This window comes from Lupinus angustifolius, chromosome LG07 (assembly GCF_001865875.1).
Source record: "Lupinus angustifolius cultivar Tanjil chromosome LG07, LupAngTanjil_v1.0, whole genome shotgun sequence".
Lineage (NCBI taxonomy): Eukaryota > Viridiplantae > Streptophyta > Magnoliopsida > Fabales > Fabaceae > Lupinus > Lupinus angustifolius.
Window position 1 is genome coordinate 10,640,154 of NC_032015.1, and position 19,677 is coordinate 10,659,830.

Below are 19,677 nucleotides of genomic sequence, written 5' to 3' on the forward strand. Positions count from 1 at the left end.
AACCAAAGGACATCTTCATAGATAAATCGTTCACAATATTTATATACTAAACTGTGAATTCTGATATTTTGTAAATATCATTCACATTTTTTTCTTCCAATTTTTAAAACTTTTTTTTACTAAGTGTCTCCAATATTTAGTCTCAAACATCTAGCCCTCTCTATAAGAGTTCTATTCATCATCTTTATAACAACATTCTGATGAGGAGTCTTCTTCACTGAAAAGTGCCTCTAAATGCCATGTTCGTCACATAACTTCTAAAATTGTGAGTCTTTGTACTTCATACCATTGTCTGACCTTGGGTTTATGACTTTTCTAGCAGTCTAGTTCTCTACCTCTGTCTTCCAAACCTCGAACTTGACAAAGACTTTTGACTTATGCTTTAGAAAATATACCCAAATCTTATGAGAAAAGTCATCAACGAAACTAACAAAGTACCTAGAACCTCCTAGGGATGGTTCTTGAGTGGTCTCCATACATCAGTGTGGACATAGTGTAGAATGCCATGAGTCCTATGTTGGTCAGCCTTGAAATTAGGGGTGGCAATTGAATGGATTTGGATGAATATGGATTTGGATCATAATGGATGGATGAAAAGTCATCCACCAATCCATATAAATCCATAAAATCACATTTCTAAATTATCCAATCCATAATGGATGGATGAATTTCATTATTGCATGTTGCTTTATGGGAAAAAATATTTTTGTTTTTATTTTTTTTGGGTGGATTGGATATCCATCCAAATGGATATACCTGTGGATATTCATTGAATATAATGCATGAATTTGAATACATTCATTATCAACAGTATCTATTGGATTATATCCATTTAAATCTATTTGCTCTAACGGATGAATTTGGATAGATTTAATTTGGATGGATTGTGGATAATATTGCCACCTCTACTTGAAACTAACTTGTATTTATTTCCCAAGCATACAATACTTGCACAAACCTAGATTGTATTTTGTGACTCTCCTAAACATTCTTTTTTTTTTTGCATAATTCTATCATGCCACGCACACTAATATGACCCAAACGCATGTGCCATAATTTTGTAGTATCATGGCCTAAATATATTGAAATCTCTTCGGCCACTCCAGCAACTCAACCTACAATTTTTCTCCCTAACATCTTATAAGTGTTCCCAACATTCCTCTTACCCTTCATCACAGTTAGAGCACCTTTGCATACTCGAAGAATATCATTGTCCACATATGCTCTATAGCTAAATCCGTTGGTCTGCAATGTTCCCGAAGAAATCAAATTCGTTTTCAAATCTGGTATGTGTCTACCCACACATAACGTCTTCACTACACCATCATTCATCAAAATTCTGATTTCTCTCATGCCAATAATTCCATATGCTTTACTATTTATGAGATACACAAAACCAAAATTGTATACATTGTATATGGTGAACCATTCTCAGCTTGGCGTCATGTGGTGGGAATAAACAATGTCAAGTATCTACTCATTTGCACTTTGATTTGATGATACAGATAGTAGATCAACTTCACTGTTGTAACCACAGTCATCTTTCAGTACAAAATTTCCAAATGTAGATACTTCATCTTTCCCCACTAGCTTGTTAGGACTCCATTCATTGGGACAATCCTTTTTTTAATGTCCAGTTTGTTTGCACTTATAGCACTATACTAGTGTTCTGTCCCTAGAATTTCCTTTGGCAGGACCTCCTCTACCTTGTCTCCTCCCACGCGCATGACTCCTTTTCACATACAAACATCACCTTGAGACCCTTCTCCTCCATTCTGTTTTCTTTGAGAGTGAGACAAAAGTATAGATGTGATCTCATCTATTTTGATTGGGTCTTTCTCGTATGTGAATGTTGCCACCAAGTATTCATAGGAATTTGGCAAAGAACATAGTAATATTATTGCTTTGTCCTCGTCATCAACCTTCATATCAAGTTTCAACAAGTCATTAATCACTTGATTAAAAGTGCTGAAATGTTGTTGAAAATCAGCACCCTCCTGCATTATCAGGTCAAAAAGTCTCTGCTTCAAATACAACTTATTTGTTAGAGACTTGGACATGAACCGCTTCTCTAATGTCTCTTATACCTCTATTGGTGATGTCAAATCCGTAACATGAGACATCACTGCATCTGATAGACAAAGTCATATGGTTCCCACAGCCTTCTCCTTAAACTCTTCCAAATTCAGTTGATCCATACCATATGGTTTATTCCCACGCAACACATTTGATAGACCTTGTTGAGCGAACACATCTTTAATCCTTCTTTGCCATAATCAATAATTACCAGTTCCATCAAACTTGCCCACCTCGAATTTGGCACCTGAGTTAAGGGATATTAGTTATATCATAAAAAAATATAAATTTAAAATCATAATATATTTTGTCTTAGTGTTTAATATGTTGGAATAGTCTATATACTAAAGAGTAGATTACGCTGATATCTCATGAGTTTCAGTGAAATTATACAAAACACTAATCCATTTTTTAAACATACACAAATTATCCCTAATTATATATAAATAAATTATATTAACTATCTTTGTATGGGAAATAAGTATAATTTCTTAAATAAAAAATTATGATGATTGTAATTAAGTTAAACAAAATATGGTATATTGTGAAAACCAGTCCAAATAGTATAAGAGTCAATGTCTTTTCATTATTTTGGTTAGTTACATATACTATAAGAGATTTAAACATTTTGTTCAAATTATTGATGCTGTTTGTAATTAACCGAAAATAATGAATATATATTGACTCTTATACTATTTTGTTTTGTCTTCATAATATATCATATTTTGTTTGACTTAATTAATGAATAATTAATATATATTGATTCTTATACTACTCGAATAAACAGTGCAATGTATATATATAATTAATGGTGGTTTGTGTAGGTTTAAAAAAGGATTGATGATTTATGTAATTTCACTAAATACTCATAGGATGCTAGTGAGATTTACTCTAAATTGAACTTGTACCAAAGTTTAATTTGTCAAAAAATTGTGTATTTTAAGTAGTTTGATACTCATTGCTTTGACTTTTAGGTTTTAGATATCTGTGATTTTTACTGCAATGATGTGTATATTTTGCCTGCTATTAGTTATATCATAAAAAATTATAAATTTAAAATCAAAATATATTTTGTCTTAGTGTTTAATATGTTGGTATAGTCTATATACTAAAGAGTAGATTACACTGATATCTTATGAGTTTCAGTGAAATTATACAAAACACTAATCCATTTTTTAAACATACACAAATTATCCCTAATTATATATAAATAAATTATATTAACTATCTTTGTATGGGAAATAAGTATAATTTCTTAAATAAAAAATTATGATGATTGTAATTAAGTTAAACAAAATATGGTATATTGTGAAAACCAGTCCAAATAGTATAAGAGTCAATGTCTTTTCATTATTTTGGTTAGTTACATATACTATAAGAGATTTAAACATTTTGTTCAAATTATTGATGCAGTTTGTAATTAACCGAAAATAATGAATATATATTGACTCTTATACTATTTTTTTTTGTCTTCTTAATATATCATATTTTGTTTGACTTAATTAATGAATAATGAATATATATTGATTCTTATACTACTCGAATAAACAGTGCAATGTATATATATAATTAGGGGTGGTTTATGTAGGTTTAAAAAAGGATTGATGATTTATGTAATTTCACTAAATACTCATAGGATGCTAGTGTGATTTACTCTAAATTGAACTTGTACCAAAAAAAGCCTATAGATTAAACTGTAAAGTAATTTATGAGAGATCTTGGTGCATTTTGCTACAATTTTTGTTCAAAGGTTAATGTTAGAAATTCATAATTTCTAATTAAGTTGATCATCATATATTTAATATAATTATATCGACTATTTATTTTGGGTTACAAAACATGTTATCTAATTGTGACAACCCATTGGACTTCTAAAGCTGATAACAGTTATGAATTTAATAAGTGGATACTGAAATGATTGGCCTAAATGAGATAATGTGAACCCTATAAGTTGTTAATACATAAGGAACAATTATGGTCTCCAAGAAACCAAATCACAAGTAGTTTTCACCTTTCTCCGTTAGAGAGAAAACAAAGGTCCCAAAAGTAATTCAGGATTTGGTTGAGGAAGATCATCATATCAAAACTCTCTCCAAAGGCATACAAAATGAATAGATGTGAGAAACATGGATTGATGTATAGTTTTGTATCCTTATTTTATATTATGTTTGAGAATCATGATAATTAAGATCTTAGGGTAGGTATTCCACCAAAGGAAAATGTGACAAGTGGTTTTAGAGCGTAGATCCTAAATTTTATGATTCTCTATTAAAAGTGTTTTTCCAAATTTTGTATGAACCCTAATTTTAATTTGGCGATTTTATGCTTATGCTATCATGTTATAAAAATTGAGAATTTTATTTTGTGTGATAAATGTACACACATAATAACATAAAGTAATCATATGAATGATGTTGTTGGTTTGATTTTTGTTCATACCTCAAAGAAATTGTATGATGAAGTTAATGTGATGATGAGAACTTAGTCTTCCAATTTTTTTACCTTGACATTTATACGATTTACAATATTACAAAATGTATTTTCGTACATTATGATGTTTTAACTATGTATCTCATCCATCATATTTGTGGCTTGCTTAGTGATTGATTTAGAATTTCATTGATGCGTTATTCATTAATCAATAATATATCCATATATAGTTGTATTATGCATATACGTATTGCCAAAGGTGGATCTTAGTTGAAGCAGGTGGGGGCAACTGCCCTTGGATATTTTTTTTTCCAATTTCTTTAAATATTTTATTTTTCATTTTTCAAATATTTTTTTTTTACATTCTGCAAATTGTGTAATCATTTTAAAAATTATAGATAAAGTTTTTTATATGTAGATCTTAATAATGCTTATAATATTTTACTCAATTTGAGTTCATAATTATTTTACCCTTATGAAATATATTATAGGATTAGAGGTTGTCTTTGTCAAACTTTGCAGCAAAAGTTCTAAGATTCTATGGATTTTATATATCACTTAATATTGATAACATGTGTATTTTTGTGCTAAAATTGTACTTGTGGATTTCAATGCGAGTTTAATAGCATATTTACTTGAGATGTTAATAATTTGAAAGTTTTGTTGGTGATGTCGTTAGATATTTATGTTTGAAAAACTCTCAACCATATCTGAATTAAGTGTAACTTTGATGATACAAGAAAAGTGAGTGCATATTATTTGTTTGGTCGAGTTATTCGTCTTATTTTAACTATTCTAGGTTTTTAGTTACTAGAGGAAGATCATTTTCAGCAACAAAGACAATCAAACAAAACTATGTAGCAAAATAGAAGGTGAATTTCTTGTAGACAACATGATGTATTTTATTGAAAAATAAATAGTTTAAAATTGTACTTTTAATTCAATCATCATTGAATTGAAGCAATTTAACAATGAGTGACAATTTAAACGAATGTACATTATTTAACGTCTTTAGTTGTTAATTATTGTTATTTAGAATTAATATGTTACTCTGAATCTTTAAAATAATTATTTATATTTTTATATGTTTTGTTCCTCAATCAATCTTAATTAAAAGTTATAATTAAATATTATTGTTGCCCCTCTTAAACTTTAGTTAACATCCAACATATTGCATTTACTATATTTAAATGCCAAAATATTTTATATACTATATATATAAATTTTGGTATTATAGGACACATTTTTACCGTCTATCTTTGTCCATGACTCCAACCACATAATTTTTTTATTAATTTGTCAGCTTGTATTACACACCTGTTTTTAATTATATATATATATATTTATTTATTTATTTAGTTTCTAGTTTATATGTACTAGCATGTTGGCAATCACTCCGTGTCTATCGACCTGTATTTTTACTTTTTAATATTGAATATTTAATTTTTATATATTTCATTTTAGAGAATTATATCACTTTTCATACATGATATTATAATTTTTTGATAAAAATATAAAAATTAATTATGATATTATTAGAAAATGCATTGATATTTTGATATATTTAGTGAATGTAACTTCCTCTAACCTTCATTTATATTTTTTATTGTATGAAAAATATTGTAATAATTATTAATTATAAGGCAAAATAGGTAAGTGAAAATTATACAATGTAGGTAGTTATTTCATGTTTTCCCTTTATATATAACTAGTGTGTACAGGCACTTGCCAGTGAATATTGTATGGTACTACGTATTCAATTTTATATATTTTATTTTTTATTTTTATGATAATGTTCAATTCAAGGTGAGATATGTGGTTAATTAATATGTTGGTTGTGATTACTTATATTATATGGTTTTTTTGTAAAAAATAAATAATAATAAGGGCAAAACAGGAAAATTACACATGGTGGAAGTTACACCATGTTTTCCCCTTATATATAGTATAGATATAGAAGTATCGATATATGTTTACTGTTTAAGGTTATTATACATTTAGTTATTGTATATATGATTTGGATTTATATTGTGTATCAGATTTGTTAATCATTAAAGTCATCAAGACTTAAAGATTTAATTCTAAATTGTAATTCTTTTTACAATGGACTCATATTAAATTAGATAATGCAATATGTTGCTAAAATAGTCTATATTGTAGAAATTAATTTGATTAAAATTGTATAGATGTTAGTATGTGCTATTTTTTGTGAATTCTGACCAGCTTAAAGAAATATATAATTAGGCCAAATAATAACGTATATAATGATAAATATGTAACAATTATAAAGTTGTATTTTTCATTTAAATAATAGTCGGTCTAAAGAAAAACTATTGTTTATTTGTTAGTATTTGATCATTATATTTATAATACATTTTACAAATTCATTCCTTAAGTTCTTTTTATCTCTCCAAATTCTATTTTTTTCGGTAAGGCATATAAGGATCCTATGCTGTTTTGTAAATCAATCTGTTAATTGTCAGCTCCAAAGTAAAAAGTTCATATTCTTCATCTTTTACCATTTCACAATCCAAATATATATATATATAGGTTACTACTTTTGGAAACTATGTAAATAAACTAAGAAAGTTGTATTAAATTCACCATCTCTGAAAAATATCTCTTCAACAAAACAAAAAAAAAACAAAAGAAAAATGGCTCGTCTGGCATGTTGTTTGGTCTTGATCTCTTTGTGCTTATGCCGTGTTCTTGAGCCTGCTTTTGCAGCCAAGAAAGGACACAAGACCCTTAAGGTCAAACCCACTAAGCACATTGCCCCAGCAACTGTACCTTTTCCTTCTGCTATTCCAATAGAACAAGCTTTGATCCAACAACTATGCCATGATACAAGGAAGTTCAAATTGTGCCGCAAAATTGTCCAAGGTGATAGGGTAGCTTTAGAATCAGTCGCTGAGGCCAAGATTGCCATTGATATTGCCACATCCATGGCATCAAGGGTTGGTGCATACATGTCAACCCAGCTTAAAACAAACCGTGTTAAGGTTCTTTCAAGAGGGTTTGTGAAAGTTTGCAAGTTCAATTATGACAATGCAATTGTTGACTTGAACCTTTCATACATTAACTTTGAATCCAACACCAAGAAAGCCATTGAGAGTCTCAAACAAGCTGAGATTAAGGTTGGATACTGTGTTAATTCTTTGAAATCAGGAAGTAAAAATTCTGAAATTCCACCAGTTCATAAGGCTAACAAAGTGATTCAGAGTTTGATAAAGGCAGCAGAATCTGTTGCTAAGAAACAAACACACTAAGCAACATATAGCCAGTATGTGTGTCCATTTTGCCTTTTGTTTTGAGAGCTGTAGAACATGTTTGTGTTTCTCCTTTTCTGAATTTTGGTTACAGAAACAAGTTCTTTTTTGTACTCTTATTAATGTATTGTAATCATAAAACAATTTTAATGAAGAGTCACAATTTCCAATAATTAGATTTTGTCTGTGTTTACATAGGGTAATGATTATTTGCTTAGAGATATATTTGGTTTTAGTTCCTTATTTAATGTTATCAACATAATTTAAGAAATTAATAAATAATATAAAAATAAAATATAATTTGACTAAAGTATTGTTAATTTTTCACATATTTCTACACATAAATTTTCATCATAAAGTCAACCCAAACAACAAATAAGTGAAAAATATTTGGGAATAGAGATTATTAAGAGAACGCTTAAGAAAGATTATTACATTGCAAAGTGGAGAAAAATAGGGAAGATAATGTATCTTCTTATACCAGGAGAGGAGATAACTTATCTCCTCTAGCCAGTAAAAATGTGACATGTGTGTTATTTTGTTTATTATTAAAAATATTTCTATAGATAATGATGAAACATGACACATGTCATGATTTCACTGGTAGGAGGAGATAATTTATCTTCTTATACTATGAGATACTTCATTCTCTTATATTAAAAAATTCGAAAGAGTATTATTATATTTACAAATGAATAAAAATTTGAAATAAAATTTATAAATAATTATTAAATCAGGCAGGAAAAGGCATTAAATAAATAAGGTTGATGAATATATATATATATATATATATATATATATATTATCCCTCATGCATGACATTATAAGTGATGCACGTAAGCTTAGGTGTGTTGCTTTGAGTTTTTTGCTTTTAAACTTTGATTCTGCGCAGTTGTGAAGGCTTACTAGCGTTACTAAAATGATTATCTGGTTGTGTTAAATAATGGGTTAAATTGTCACTGCAATTTCCATAACCATGTTATAATGAACTATTAGTTATCCCATTAAAAGCAAAACTTTGATATAATTTCTTTTAACAAAAGGGACAATCAGATAACTGGAACTGCTTAAATTCAATGTTTATAACTTCTGTCTTCCTGTGATGAATTGATAATTAGAATAAGTTTAATTATATTTGTCAAAGAATTCTGTATTTTAATTTTTAAGTAGTTTGATAGTCACTGCTGTGACTTTTAGGTTTTAGAAATCTGTGATTTTTAAAGAATTGTGTACTTTAAATAGTTTGATACTCACTGCTTTGACTTTTAGCTTTTAGAAATCTGTGATTTTTACTATAATGATGTGTATATACTGCCTCCTATTAGTTATATCATAAAAATATGTATGCAGTTAAAATCATAATATATTTTGTCTTAGTGTTTAATAAGTAGGTATAGATTATAAATTTAAAGAGTAAATTATATTGATATTTCCTGAGTTTTAGTAAAATTATATAAAATACGCCCCCTTTTTAAACGTACATAAATTACCCTAATTATATGTATACATTATGTTGATTACCTCTGCATGAAATATAAGTGAAATTTCTTAAACAAAAATTGTGACTATTCTAATTAAGTTAAAAAAAATATGTAAATTATCAAGACAACCCCAAATAGAATAAGAGTCAATGTGTATTTATTATTTTGGTTAGTTAATATAGTATAAGAAATTTAAACATTTCCTTATAATTATTAATGCAGTTTGTAACGAACTGAAAATAATTAATATATATTGACTCTTATACTATTTAGATTTTTCTTCAAAATATACCATATTTTATTTGACTTAATTATAGTCGTCAATATTTTTTCTTTAAGAAATTACATTTATTTATTTGACTGTGGTAGTCAGTGTAATGTATATAACTATAAGTAATTTGTGTAAGTTTAAAAATGGAATGAATAATTTATGTAATTCCACTAAAACTTAGGGCTGTCTATATTAAACTTATACAAAAAAAAAGACTATAGATTAAACTGTAAAGTAATTTATGAGAGATCTCTATACCTTTTGCTACAATTTTTGTTTAGTAGGTTGATGTTAGAAAGTAGTAATTTCTAATTAAGGTAATCATATATTTAATATAATTGTATCGATTATTTATTTTGGGTTATAAAACAAATGATTTAATTCTGACAACTCATAGAACTTCTAAAATTGATAACACATATAAGCTTAATGTGTGGGTACCCAAATGGTTGACCTATAGGGGATAATGAGAATCATATAAGTTAATATATAAGGAACGATTATGGTCTTAAAGACAACAAATTACAATCAGTTTTCACATTTCCCTATTAGAGAAAAAACGAATGTACCAAATGGAATTCAAGATTTGGTTGAGGAAGACCATCATACCAAAAATCTCTCTAAAGACATACAAAATAAATAGATCTAAGAAACATGGATTCATATATGATTTTGTATCCTTGTTTTATATATTTTTTTTACATGGGAAAGGAAAACAAAACTAAGAAGAACTATCTAAGACTAATAAATCCGACAAGACATTCAAACCTAAAGACCTAAGCGTGAAAGAGCACCCGTCTTTGCCATAAATCCACCACGGAGTTGGTTCCCTTTATATTATGTGTATGAATCATGAGATTCCAGATTCTAGGAATGATATTACACTAATCATAAGGAAAATTTAACAATTGGTATCAGAGCGTAGGTTCTGAATTTTATGATCTCCTTAAAGATGTCTTTCCAATTTTTATATGAACCCTAATTTTAATTTATGGATTTTATGCTTCCGCTATCGTGATATAAAGATTGAGAATTTAAGTTGGTTATTTCCGCTGTAATGTTTTCGTTTGAGTGTCTTAATTGTACACACATAATGATATAAAGTAATCGTATGGATGATGTTTTTTATTTTCTTTTTGTTCTTATCCCATAAGGAATTGTATCATGAAATTAATGTGATGATGAGAACTTACAATTCAATTTTTTTTACGCTTTCCATGTATACGTTTACATGCTACAAAATGTACATATATACATTATGATGTTCTAATTATATATCTCATTCATTATATATGTTGTTTGTCCAGTGATTGATTTATAATTTTGTTGATGCATTATTTATTGATTAGTAGTATACTCATAAAGTTGTATTCATATAGATAATGCATTTAGTTTATTTAAATGCTGAAATATATTATAGAGTGTGCATTTTTAGTATAAAGATTTATACACAGTCAATAAATTATCTATTATTTATTTGTATTATTTTTTTCTAAAAAGTCAATAATGATTTAAAATAAATGAAGTATGATGAGCCATAATATATAAAACTCTTATACTGTCAATATATTTTCTCTATTTTATATACTATATATATTTTGCTATTATAAGGCACATATAATGTCTACCTTGTTATAACTTCAAGCACATAAATTTTTATTAATTTGCCTCCTTATCACAAGTTCAGTGTGATTTACTCATGTTTTTAATGTAGCTACTTTACTGAAGTTATATATATATATATATATATATATATCTTCAATGCCCAGAAAATCTCTTCTTTTCCTTTATTAGATTTAGTTCAAGTTATATCTTGGTATTCGTGTTCTTCTTTTGTAGATAAATTGGTGTTTTAATTCCTAGATTGTTTAAAAAAAGTTACTTTTTATAGTTTGGATTTATATTGTGATTAAATCTTAAAATTTTAATTCTAATTTGTATTTTTTTATAATGTACTCATATTATTTTTTTGTCTAGTATGTTTTTGATTAAATTCAATGATATGATATGTTGCCAAAGTAATTTCTACTTTGATTAAAATTATATATATACTAGTATGTGACTATTTATGAGAATTGTGATCAGCCTAAAAGAAGATATAATTTGGCCAAATAATAACATTTATATGATGATAAATATGTAATAATTATAAAGTTATATTTTTCATCTAAATAATATTCGGTCTAAAAAAGACTATTGTTTGACAAAACTAATTATTAATATTTATCATTACATTGAAAATTCATTTCTTCAATTCTTTTTATCTGTCCAAATTATATTTTTTTTCTAAGCCATGGAAGATCCTATGCCGATTTAGTAAATCAATCTGTTAATTGTGAGCTTCAAATTAAAAAGTGCCTATAATTTATCTTTGACTGTTTCACAATCCAAATATGTATCTATTTTGAGGTTACTACTTTTGGAAACAAGCATATAAATAAGCGAAGAAACTTGTGCTAAATTCACCATCTCTCAACATTATATCTTCAACAACAACAAAAAAAGAACAAAAGAAAAATGGCTCGCCTGGCATGTTGTTTGGTCTTGATCTCTTTGTGCTTATGCCTTGTTCTTGAGCCTGCTTTTGCAGCCAAGAAAGGACACAAGACCCGTAAGGTCAAATCCGCCAAGCACATTGCCCCAGCAAGTGCACCTTTTCCTTCTGCTATTCAAACAGAACAAGCTTTGATCCAACAACTATGCCAGGATACAAGGAAATCCAAATTGTGCCGCAAAATTGTCCAAGGTGAAAGGGTAGCTTTAGAACCAGTCGCTGAGGCCAAGATTGCCATTGATATTGCCACATCCATGGCATCAAGGGTTGGTGCATACATGTCAACCCAACTTAAAACAAACCGTGTTAAGATTCTTTCAAGAGGGTTTGTGAAAGTTTGCAAGTTCAATTATGACAATGCAATTGTTGACTTGAACCTTTCATACATTAACTTTGAATCCAACACCAAGAAAGCCATTGAGAGTCTCAAACAAGCTGAGATTAAGATTGGATTCTGTGTTAATTCTTTGAAATCAGCAAGTAAAAATGCTGAAATTCCACCAGTTCATGAAGCCAACAAAGTGATTCAGAGTTTGATAAAGGCAGCAGAATTTGTTGCTAAGAAACAAACACACTAAGCAACATATAGCCAGTATGTGTGTCCATTTTGCCTTTTGTTTGAGAGATGTGGAACATGTTTGTGTTTCTCTTTTTCTGAATTTTGGTTACAAAAATAAGTTCTATTTTTGTACTCTTATTAATGTATTGTTATCACAAAACAATTTTAATGAAGGGTCACAGTTTTCAATAATTAGATTATGTCTGTGTTTGATTAGGGTAGTGATTATTTTCTTGGTACATATATTTGATATTAGGTTCCTTCTTTAATGTTATCAACATAATTTAAAAAATTAATAAATATTGTAAAAATCAAATATAATTTGACTAAAGTTTCTTATTTTTCACATATTTTACAATTAATTTTTCTCTATAAAGTTGACCCAAAATACAAATAAGTTATGAAAAAAAACTTCGAATAGAAGTGATTAAGAACAGTTAAGAAAGATTATTACATTGCAAAGTGGAGAAATATAGGGAAGAAAAAGTTTCATCCCAATTTCATATGTATATTAAAATATTATAAAAAAGAGTATTATATTAACAAATGTGTTAAAGATGAAGATGACTCATTATTAGATAGTTCTCGGTTATGGTAGTTAGGATTAGTTTGACTTTAAATGGTAGCTTGAGTTTCAAGCAACTACCAATTTTTCCATTGTATAAAGTCTCTACACTTTGCCTTTGTTAGATACAATTTAAATAATGAAAGTTCAATATTTTCTTCTCTTTTTGCTCTTTCAATTCCTTCTTTTCTTTCTTGCATGGTTGCTAAGAAATTAAGATGGTATCGGAGCAATGTATCTATTCCGCACAGACGCCTTTCTTGTTCATGTTATGTATGACAAGAAGAAGTTCTTCCTCTTCATGTTTCCATCACCACTTCTTTTCTCACCATCTTCACAATACATCATGCTCTTTAATAAAGCCTTCTGGATTGTTGGTGTTGGGCTTTCTCTATTATTATTTTTCAATGGTAGCATCAAGATTAAAGAAAAATGCAATGCAACAAGCTTTCAAGATCCAATGGTGACCAATCTTTAACAAGCTTCAAGCATGGTCATGATTCTCTTTCACCAATTTATGTTCTTTTTTTCTTCTCATCAATATGATTATGTCTTTATCATAATCTTTTACGATCTTCATATTCTCTATTTCTCTATATTCTTCTTGATATTTTTGAGCAAATTTTACCAATATTTCTCTTAATTTTTCTCAATATTCTCGAGGCAAATATTGCCCATATTATTCTCTTGTTATTCTTGAGCAAAGTTGCTCATATTTCATCTGAATTTTCTCTTGTTATTCTTGGCAAAAATGCTCATATTTCATCTCACTTTTCTCTTGTTATTTTTGAGCAAAATTGCTCATATTTTATCATGCCAAGAAACCAAGATGGTATTCTACTTGAACGTTATTCTTAAAGAAAAGAAAGAATCATTCTTTCAACACTTTGGTGGTTCTTCCAAACTTCAGATCTGACTTTTCAAGTTTGCTACCTTATATCCAAGCTGAGAGTTAATGGTATCCACTCTCCAGTTTGAGGGGATGTTAAAGATGAAAATGATTCATTATTAGATAGTTTTCGGTTATGGTAGTTAGGATTAGTTTGACTTTAAATGGTAGCTTGAGTTTCAAGCAACTACCAATTTTTCCATTGTATAAAGTCTCTACACTTTGCCTTTGTTAGATACAATTTCAATAATGAAAGTTCAATATTTTCTTCTCTTTTTGCTCTTTCAATTCCTTCTTTTCTTTCTTGCATGGTTGCTAAGAAATTAAGAAAATGAATTAAAATTTGTAAGAGAATTTATAGATAATTATTAAATTAGGTAGGAAAAGGCATTAAATAAATAAGGCTGATTGAAAAAATATGTATAATTTATCCCTCATGCATGACATTATATGTGATTGCATGTAAGCTTAGGTGTGTTGCTTTCAGTTTTTTGCTTCTAAACTTTGATTCTGCGTGGTTGTGAAGGTTTATTGGCGTTACTAAAATGATTATCTGGTTGGGTTAAATAATGGGTTTATTAATTGTCACTGCAAATTCTGTAAGCATGTTATAATGAACTATTAGTTTTCTCATAAAAAGCAAAAGTCTGATATAAGTTTTTTAACAAAATGGACATTCAGATAACTGGAACTGCTTAAATTTATAATTATATTTGTTAAAGAATTGTGTATTTTAAGTAGTTTGATACTCACTGCTTTGACTTTTAGGTTTTAGAAATCTGTGATTTTTACTGTAATGATGTGTAAATACTGGCTGTTGTTAGTTATATGATAAAAAGTATATAAATTTAAATACTGGCTGCTCTTAGTTAATTTCAATCTAGATCCAGATGGTTTAAGGAAGGAGATACTAATTCTAAGTATTTTCATAAGCTTATTAATGAATAACACTTTGCAAGGGCTTAGGATGCACAGTCAATGGATTGAGGATGCCTACGAAGTCTAACAAGGAGTTCGTAATCACTTCCATCATTTATTCACTGAAACCAACAGGAAGAGCCTAACTCTTCTTGGTGTTCCTTTCAATCAATTAAGTAGTTCAGACAATGTTGCTCTCACAGCAAACTTGGAAAATTATGAAGGATAATATGATTTCTATGGTCACTGAGTTCCATGTTAATGAAAAAATTACTAAAGGTCACTACCCCAGAATAATAAAACAACAACGCTTAAAATTGTTATTTAACAACGCTTTTGTGGCGCTTTCTATGTGAACGTAGTAGTACATAAGGTTATATTCAACAACATTTTTTGTAGCGCTCTAGAAAGTAGACATTTAACAGTGCTCACTGAAGCAAATGCTGTTAAATTCTACTTTCTAAATAAGACAATATATCTCCAAGAAGTTCTATCAAATACATGACAAACATGTCCAACTCCACCACATTTGCAATAGATTTGTTAAATCACCAACGATTTCAACTACATTCAACCTTAACAGATTCCAATGTTATAAAATAATATATGAGTAATGGGATCTTACGCAAATTGTTCATTCTTTCTCTTCCAATATTCACCAATGCCAAAAACCTAGAACACCATAGCTGTATAACGTCACAATAAATAAAGATCACACTATTAGTAAAGAGAGAAATAAATGAGCTAAAATAAGATAATGATTTACCATATGCTTGACGAGAGAAACCAAAAATCGGTAACTTCACAATAGCTGCATAACTTCACAACAAATAAAGATCATACTATTAGTGAAGAGAAAAATAAATGAGTTAAAATAAGATAACGATTTACCTTATGCTTGAAGAAAAGAATAACCAAAAATCGATAACTTGGTTGAAGAGAGAAACTAAAAACAAAAGAGAAAAAAATGTAACTTATGGAGAAGAAGAAAGGTAAGAGAAATAATAAACTGAGTGATATGTATTATTGTGTGAGGTTTTGTTTTTGAATTTGAACAGATTCCCATCACTAAAACAAGCTTTTAACAACGCTTATTGAAGAAGTGCTGTTAAATATATGAAACTTTAACATCGTTTGCTTCAATAAGCATTGTTAAAGATAACACATTTAACAACGCTTATCGAAGAAGTGTTGTTAAATATATGAAGTATGACCTTTAACAATGTTTGCTTCAATAAGCGATATTAAAGATAACACTTTTAACAATGCTTATTGAAGAAAGCGCTATTAAAAGTGTTATATTTAACAATGCTTATTGAAGAAGTGCTGTTAAATATATCAATTATGGTCTTTAACAGCACTTTTTTCTATAAGCGTTATTAAAGATAACACATTTAACAGCGCTTGCTTAAATAAGCATTGTTAATTCTCTTACGGATTACATTTAACAGCGTTCAACATATAAGTGTTGTTGAATGGTCATTGTTAAATACCAATTCTGGCATAGTGGGTGTTAACTCATCCTTTATATGCTTAATTCCGAAAAAGACGGCCCTCAGTGTACGGGTGACTGTAGACTGATCTTTCTAATTGGCTGCCTTTATAAAATTCTTGCGAAGTTGCTCGCTAATCGCTTACAGAAAATTTTGGGCAAGATTATTAGCAATACTCAATCTGCTTTTCTTAAAGGCAGACACATTCTGGATGGTGCAGTTGTGCTCAATGAAATCATCCATGATGCTAAGAAAAATGGTCATCCTTATAGGTTATTCAAAATTGATTTTGAAAAAGTGTTTGACTCTGTCTCTTGGAGCTTCCTTGATCACATGATGTCTCGGTTAGGTTTTTGCCAAACTTCAATTCTTGTCAATGGTAGCGCTACTGAGGAGATCCATCTTCAATGTGGTTTGCATCAAGGGACTCCTTTATCCCATTTTCTCTTCCTAATTGTGGCTGAAGGCCTTTCTGGACTCATGAGATAAGCCACATTGGAAGGTTTTTTCACTCCTTATAAGGTGGGTCTGGACAATGTTAACGTCTCTTTCCTTCAATTTGCTGATGATGCGATATTAATTGGTGACGTATCTGATCAAAATGTTTGGGCTATGAAAAGTATTTTGAGATTGTTTGAGCTCTCCTCTAGCCTGAAAATTAATTTCACTAAGAGCAAATTGATTGGGATAAATGTTGAGGTGGACACAATGAGGAGGATGGATGATACTATCTATTGTAAGCTCTCTACCCACTCTTTCTCTTAATCGGGAATCCTAGTGGGAGTTAACCACAAACGTCGTGAAACTTGGAAACCTTTCATTGATAGAATTCACAATAAACTTTCTTCTTGTAATATGACTCAGATTTCCTTTGGTGGGCGGGTTATTTTGATCAATGTTTTCTTGTCTGCTCTCTCTGTGTACTACTTGTCCTTCTATAAGGCTCCTCTTGTAGTTGCTCGTTCTATTCAAAAAATTCAAAGAGACTTTCTTTGGGGAGGTGATGCTAGTAAAAGGATGATTAATTGGGTCAAATGGGAGAATATGTACAAGTCTAAATTTGATGGGAGGGGGGTTAGGAGTTAAAGACATCCACTCTTTTAACCTTGTCATTCTTGGGAAATGAAATTGGCGTTTCATTACCGACAGGGATAATTTTTTGTGCAAAGTTTTGAGGTCTAAGTATGGTTAGGGTATTAATAACTTGTCAAGGTACCGATTGATAACTTTCTCTCTTAATACTTCTTCTTGGGTTAAGGATTTAGGTTTATTATCTTCAATGGGGACTGCTAATATTCATTGGTTTAGGGAGGGTGTCGTCCGTTGTGTTGGGGATGGGTCTCCTACTAGTTTCTGGCATGATAACTGGTTGGAGTTGGAAATTCTTTTACCAGGGTTGGAGGCTTTATAATCGCTTTGGGATGTTAATATCAATGAGTTTTGTAGATGGTTGGAGGGGAAATGGGAGTGGAATTTAACTTGGCGAAGACAACTCTTTACTTGGGAACATAAAGTAACTAATATCTTTTTGCAGGAACTTAATTGTTCAGAGCTTCAGGTTAACACACCTAATTCCTATGAGTGGAGGCATGACAAATCCAAGTAGTACTCAGTCAAATCTTCTTACAACTTTCTCACCCATTGACATCAACCATATGAATTCAACAATCACCATTTCCATCTCCTTTGGAAATCCATAGCTCATTTGAAGGTCACTACTCTTGCTTGGAGATTTTTCCAGGATAGACTTGCAACAAATGATCAACTTATTAGGAGGGGGATCTCACTTGCTCATAGCGGAGGACCTCTTTGTTTCTTTTGTAATGAGCACCCCAAATCCTCCGAGCATCTTTTCTCTTTGTGCAATCTCACTTATTCAGTTTGGCAACTTATCTACAATTGACTGGATTTCAAGATTGCTCTTGCTCTTACACCCATTGACCATTTTATCATTCACATGAGCATTGGGAAAGATAGAAAATGCTGAAAACTTTGAAGTGTCATCTAGCTAGCTACAATTTGAGCAATTTGGTTATCTAGAAATGACAATATTTTTAATTTGGTAAAGCCTTCTCATCAACAAATCCTTGATTCAACAAGGGTCAAATCATGGTTTTGGATCAATGGACATAAGGGAAAAAATTCAATTAATTACTCTGATTGGATAGGTAATCCCATAGCTTGCCTCAATATCGCCTTGTAATTGCTCTTGTTTTTTGTTGCTCATTCTTTTGTATTCCTTTCTTAATTTAATAAAAATATTTTTGATGATAAAAAAAATTTATAGTTGTCAAAGAATTGTGTATTTTAAGTAGTTTGATACTCATTGCTTTGACTTTCTTTTAGAAATAGGTGATTTTTCCTGTAATGATGTGTGTATACTTCATGCTATTAATTATATCATAAAAATTAAATAGAAATTTAAAATCATAATATATTTTGTCTTAGTGTTCAATATGTAGGTATAGACTATAGATTTGAAGAGGAAATTACACTAATATCTTCAAGTTTTAGTGAAATTATACAAAATACTGTTCCCTTTTTAAACATACATAAATTACCCAAATTATATACACACATTATACTCATTACCTCTATATGAGATATAAATGTAATTTCTTAAACAAAAAATTGTAACATTATAATTATGTTAAACAAAATATGTATATTGTAAAGACAAGTCCAAATAGGATAAGAGTTCATGTCTATTAATTATTTTGGTTAGTTACATACAGTGTAAGAGATTTAAATATCTCCTTAGAATTATTGATGCAGTTTGTAACGAAATAAAATTAATTAATATATATTGACTCTTATATTAATTAGATTTGTCTTCATAATATACCATATTTTGTTTGACTTAATTACACTTGTCACTATTTTGTTAAGAAAATACATTTATCTATCTTACAGGGGTATTGAGTGGAATATATAACTAGGAGTGGTTTGTGTAGGTTTAAAAGTAGGATGAGTGATTTATGTAATTACACTAAAACTCATGGATGTCAATGTAACTTACTCGAGATTAAACTTATACCCAAAAAAAGACTATAAACTAAATTGTATAGTAATTTATGGGAGATCTTGGTACCTTTGCTACAATTTTTTTCCGTAGGTTGATGATAGAAATTCGTAATTTCTAATTAAGGTGATTATATATTTAATATAATTA

General features: G+C 29.3%; 1 protein-coding gene across 2 annotated transcripts in view; it reads left to right on the top strand.

The window, feature by feature from the left end:
- Positions 1-7,948, top strand: part of LOC109352736 — a 30,539-nt gene extending 22,591 nt beyond the window's left edge. For both annotated transcript variants that reach the window (XM_019594924.1, XM_019594923.1), the window contains one exon: positions 7,285-7,948. In XM_019594924.1, coding sequence (XP_019450469.1) covers positions 7,285-7,775 — 491 coding nt within the window. In that variant the 3' untranslated portion in view covers positions 7,776-7,948. The remainder of the gene's footprint in view (positions 1-7,284) is intronic.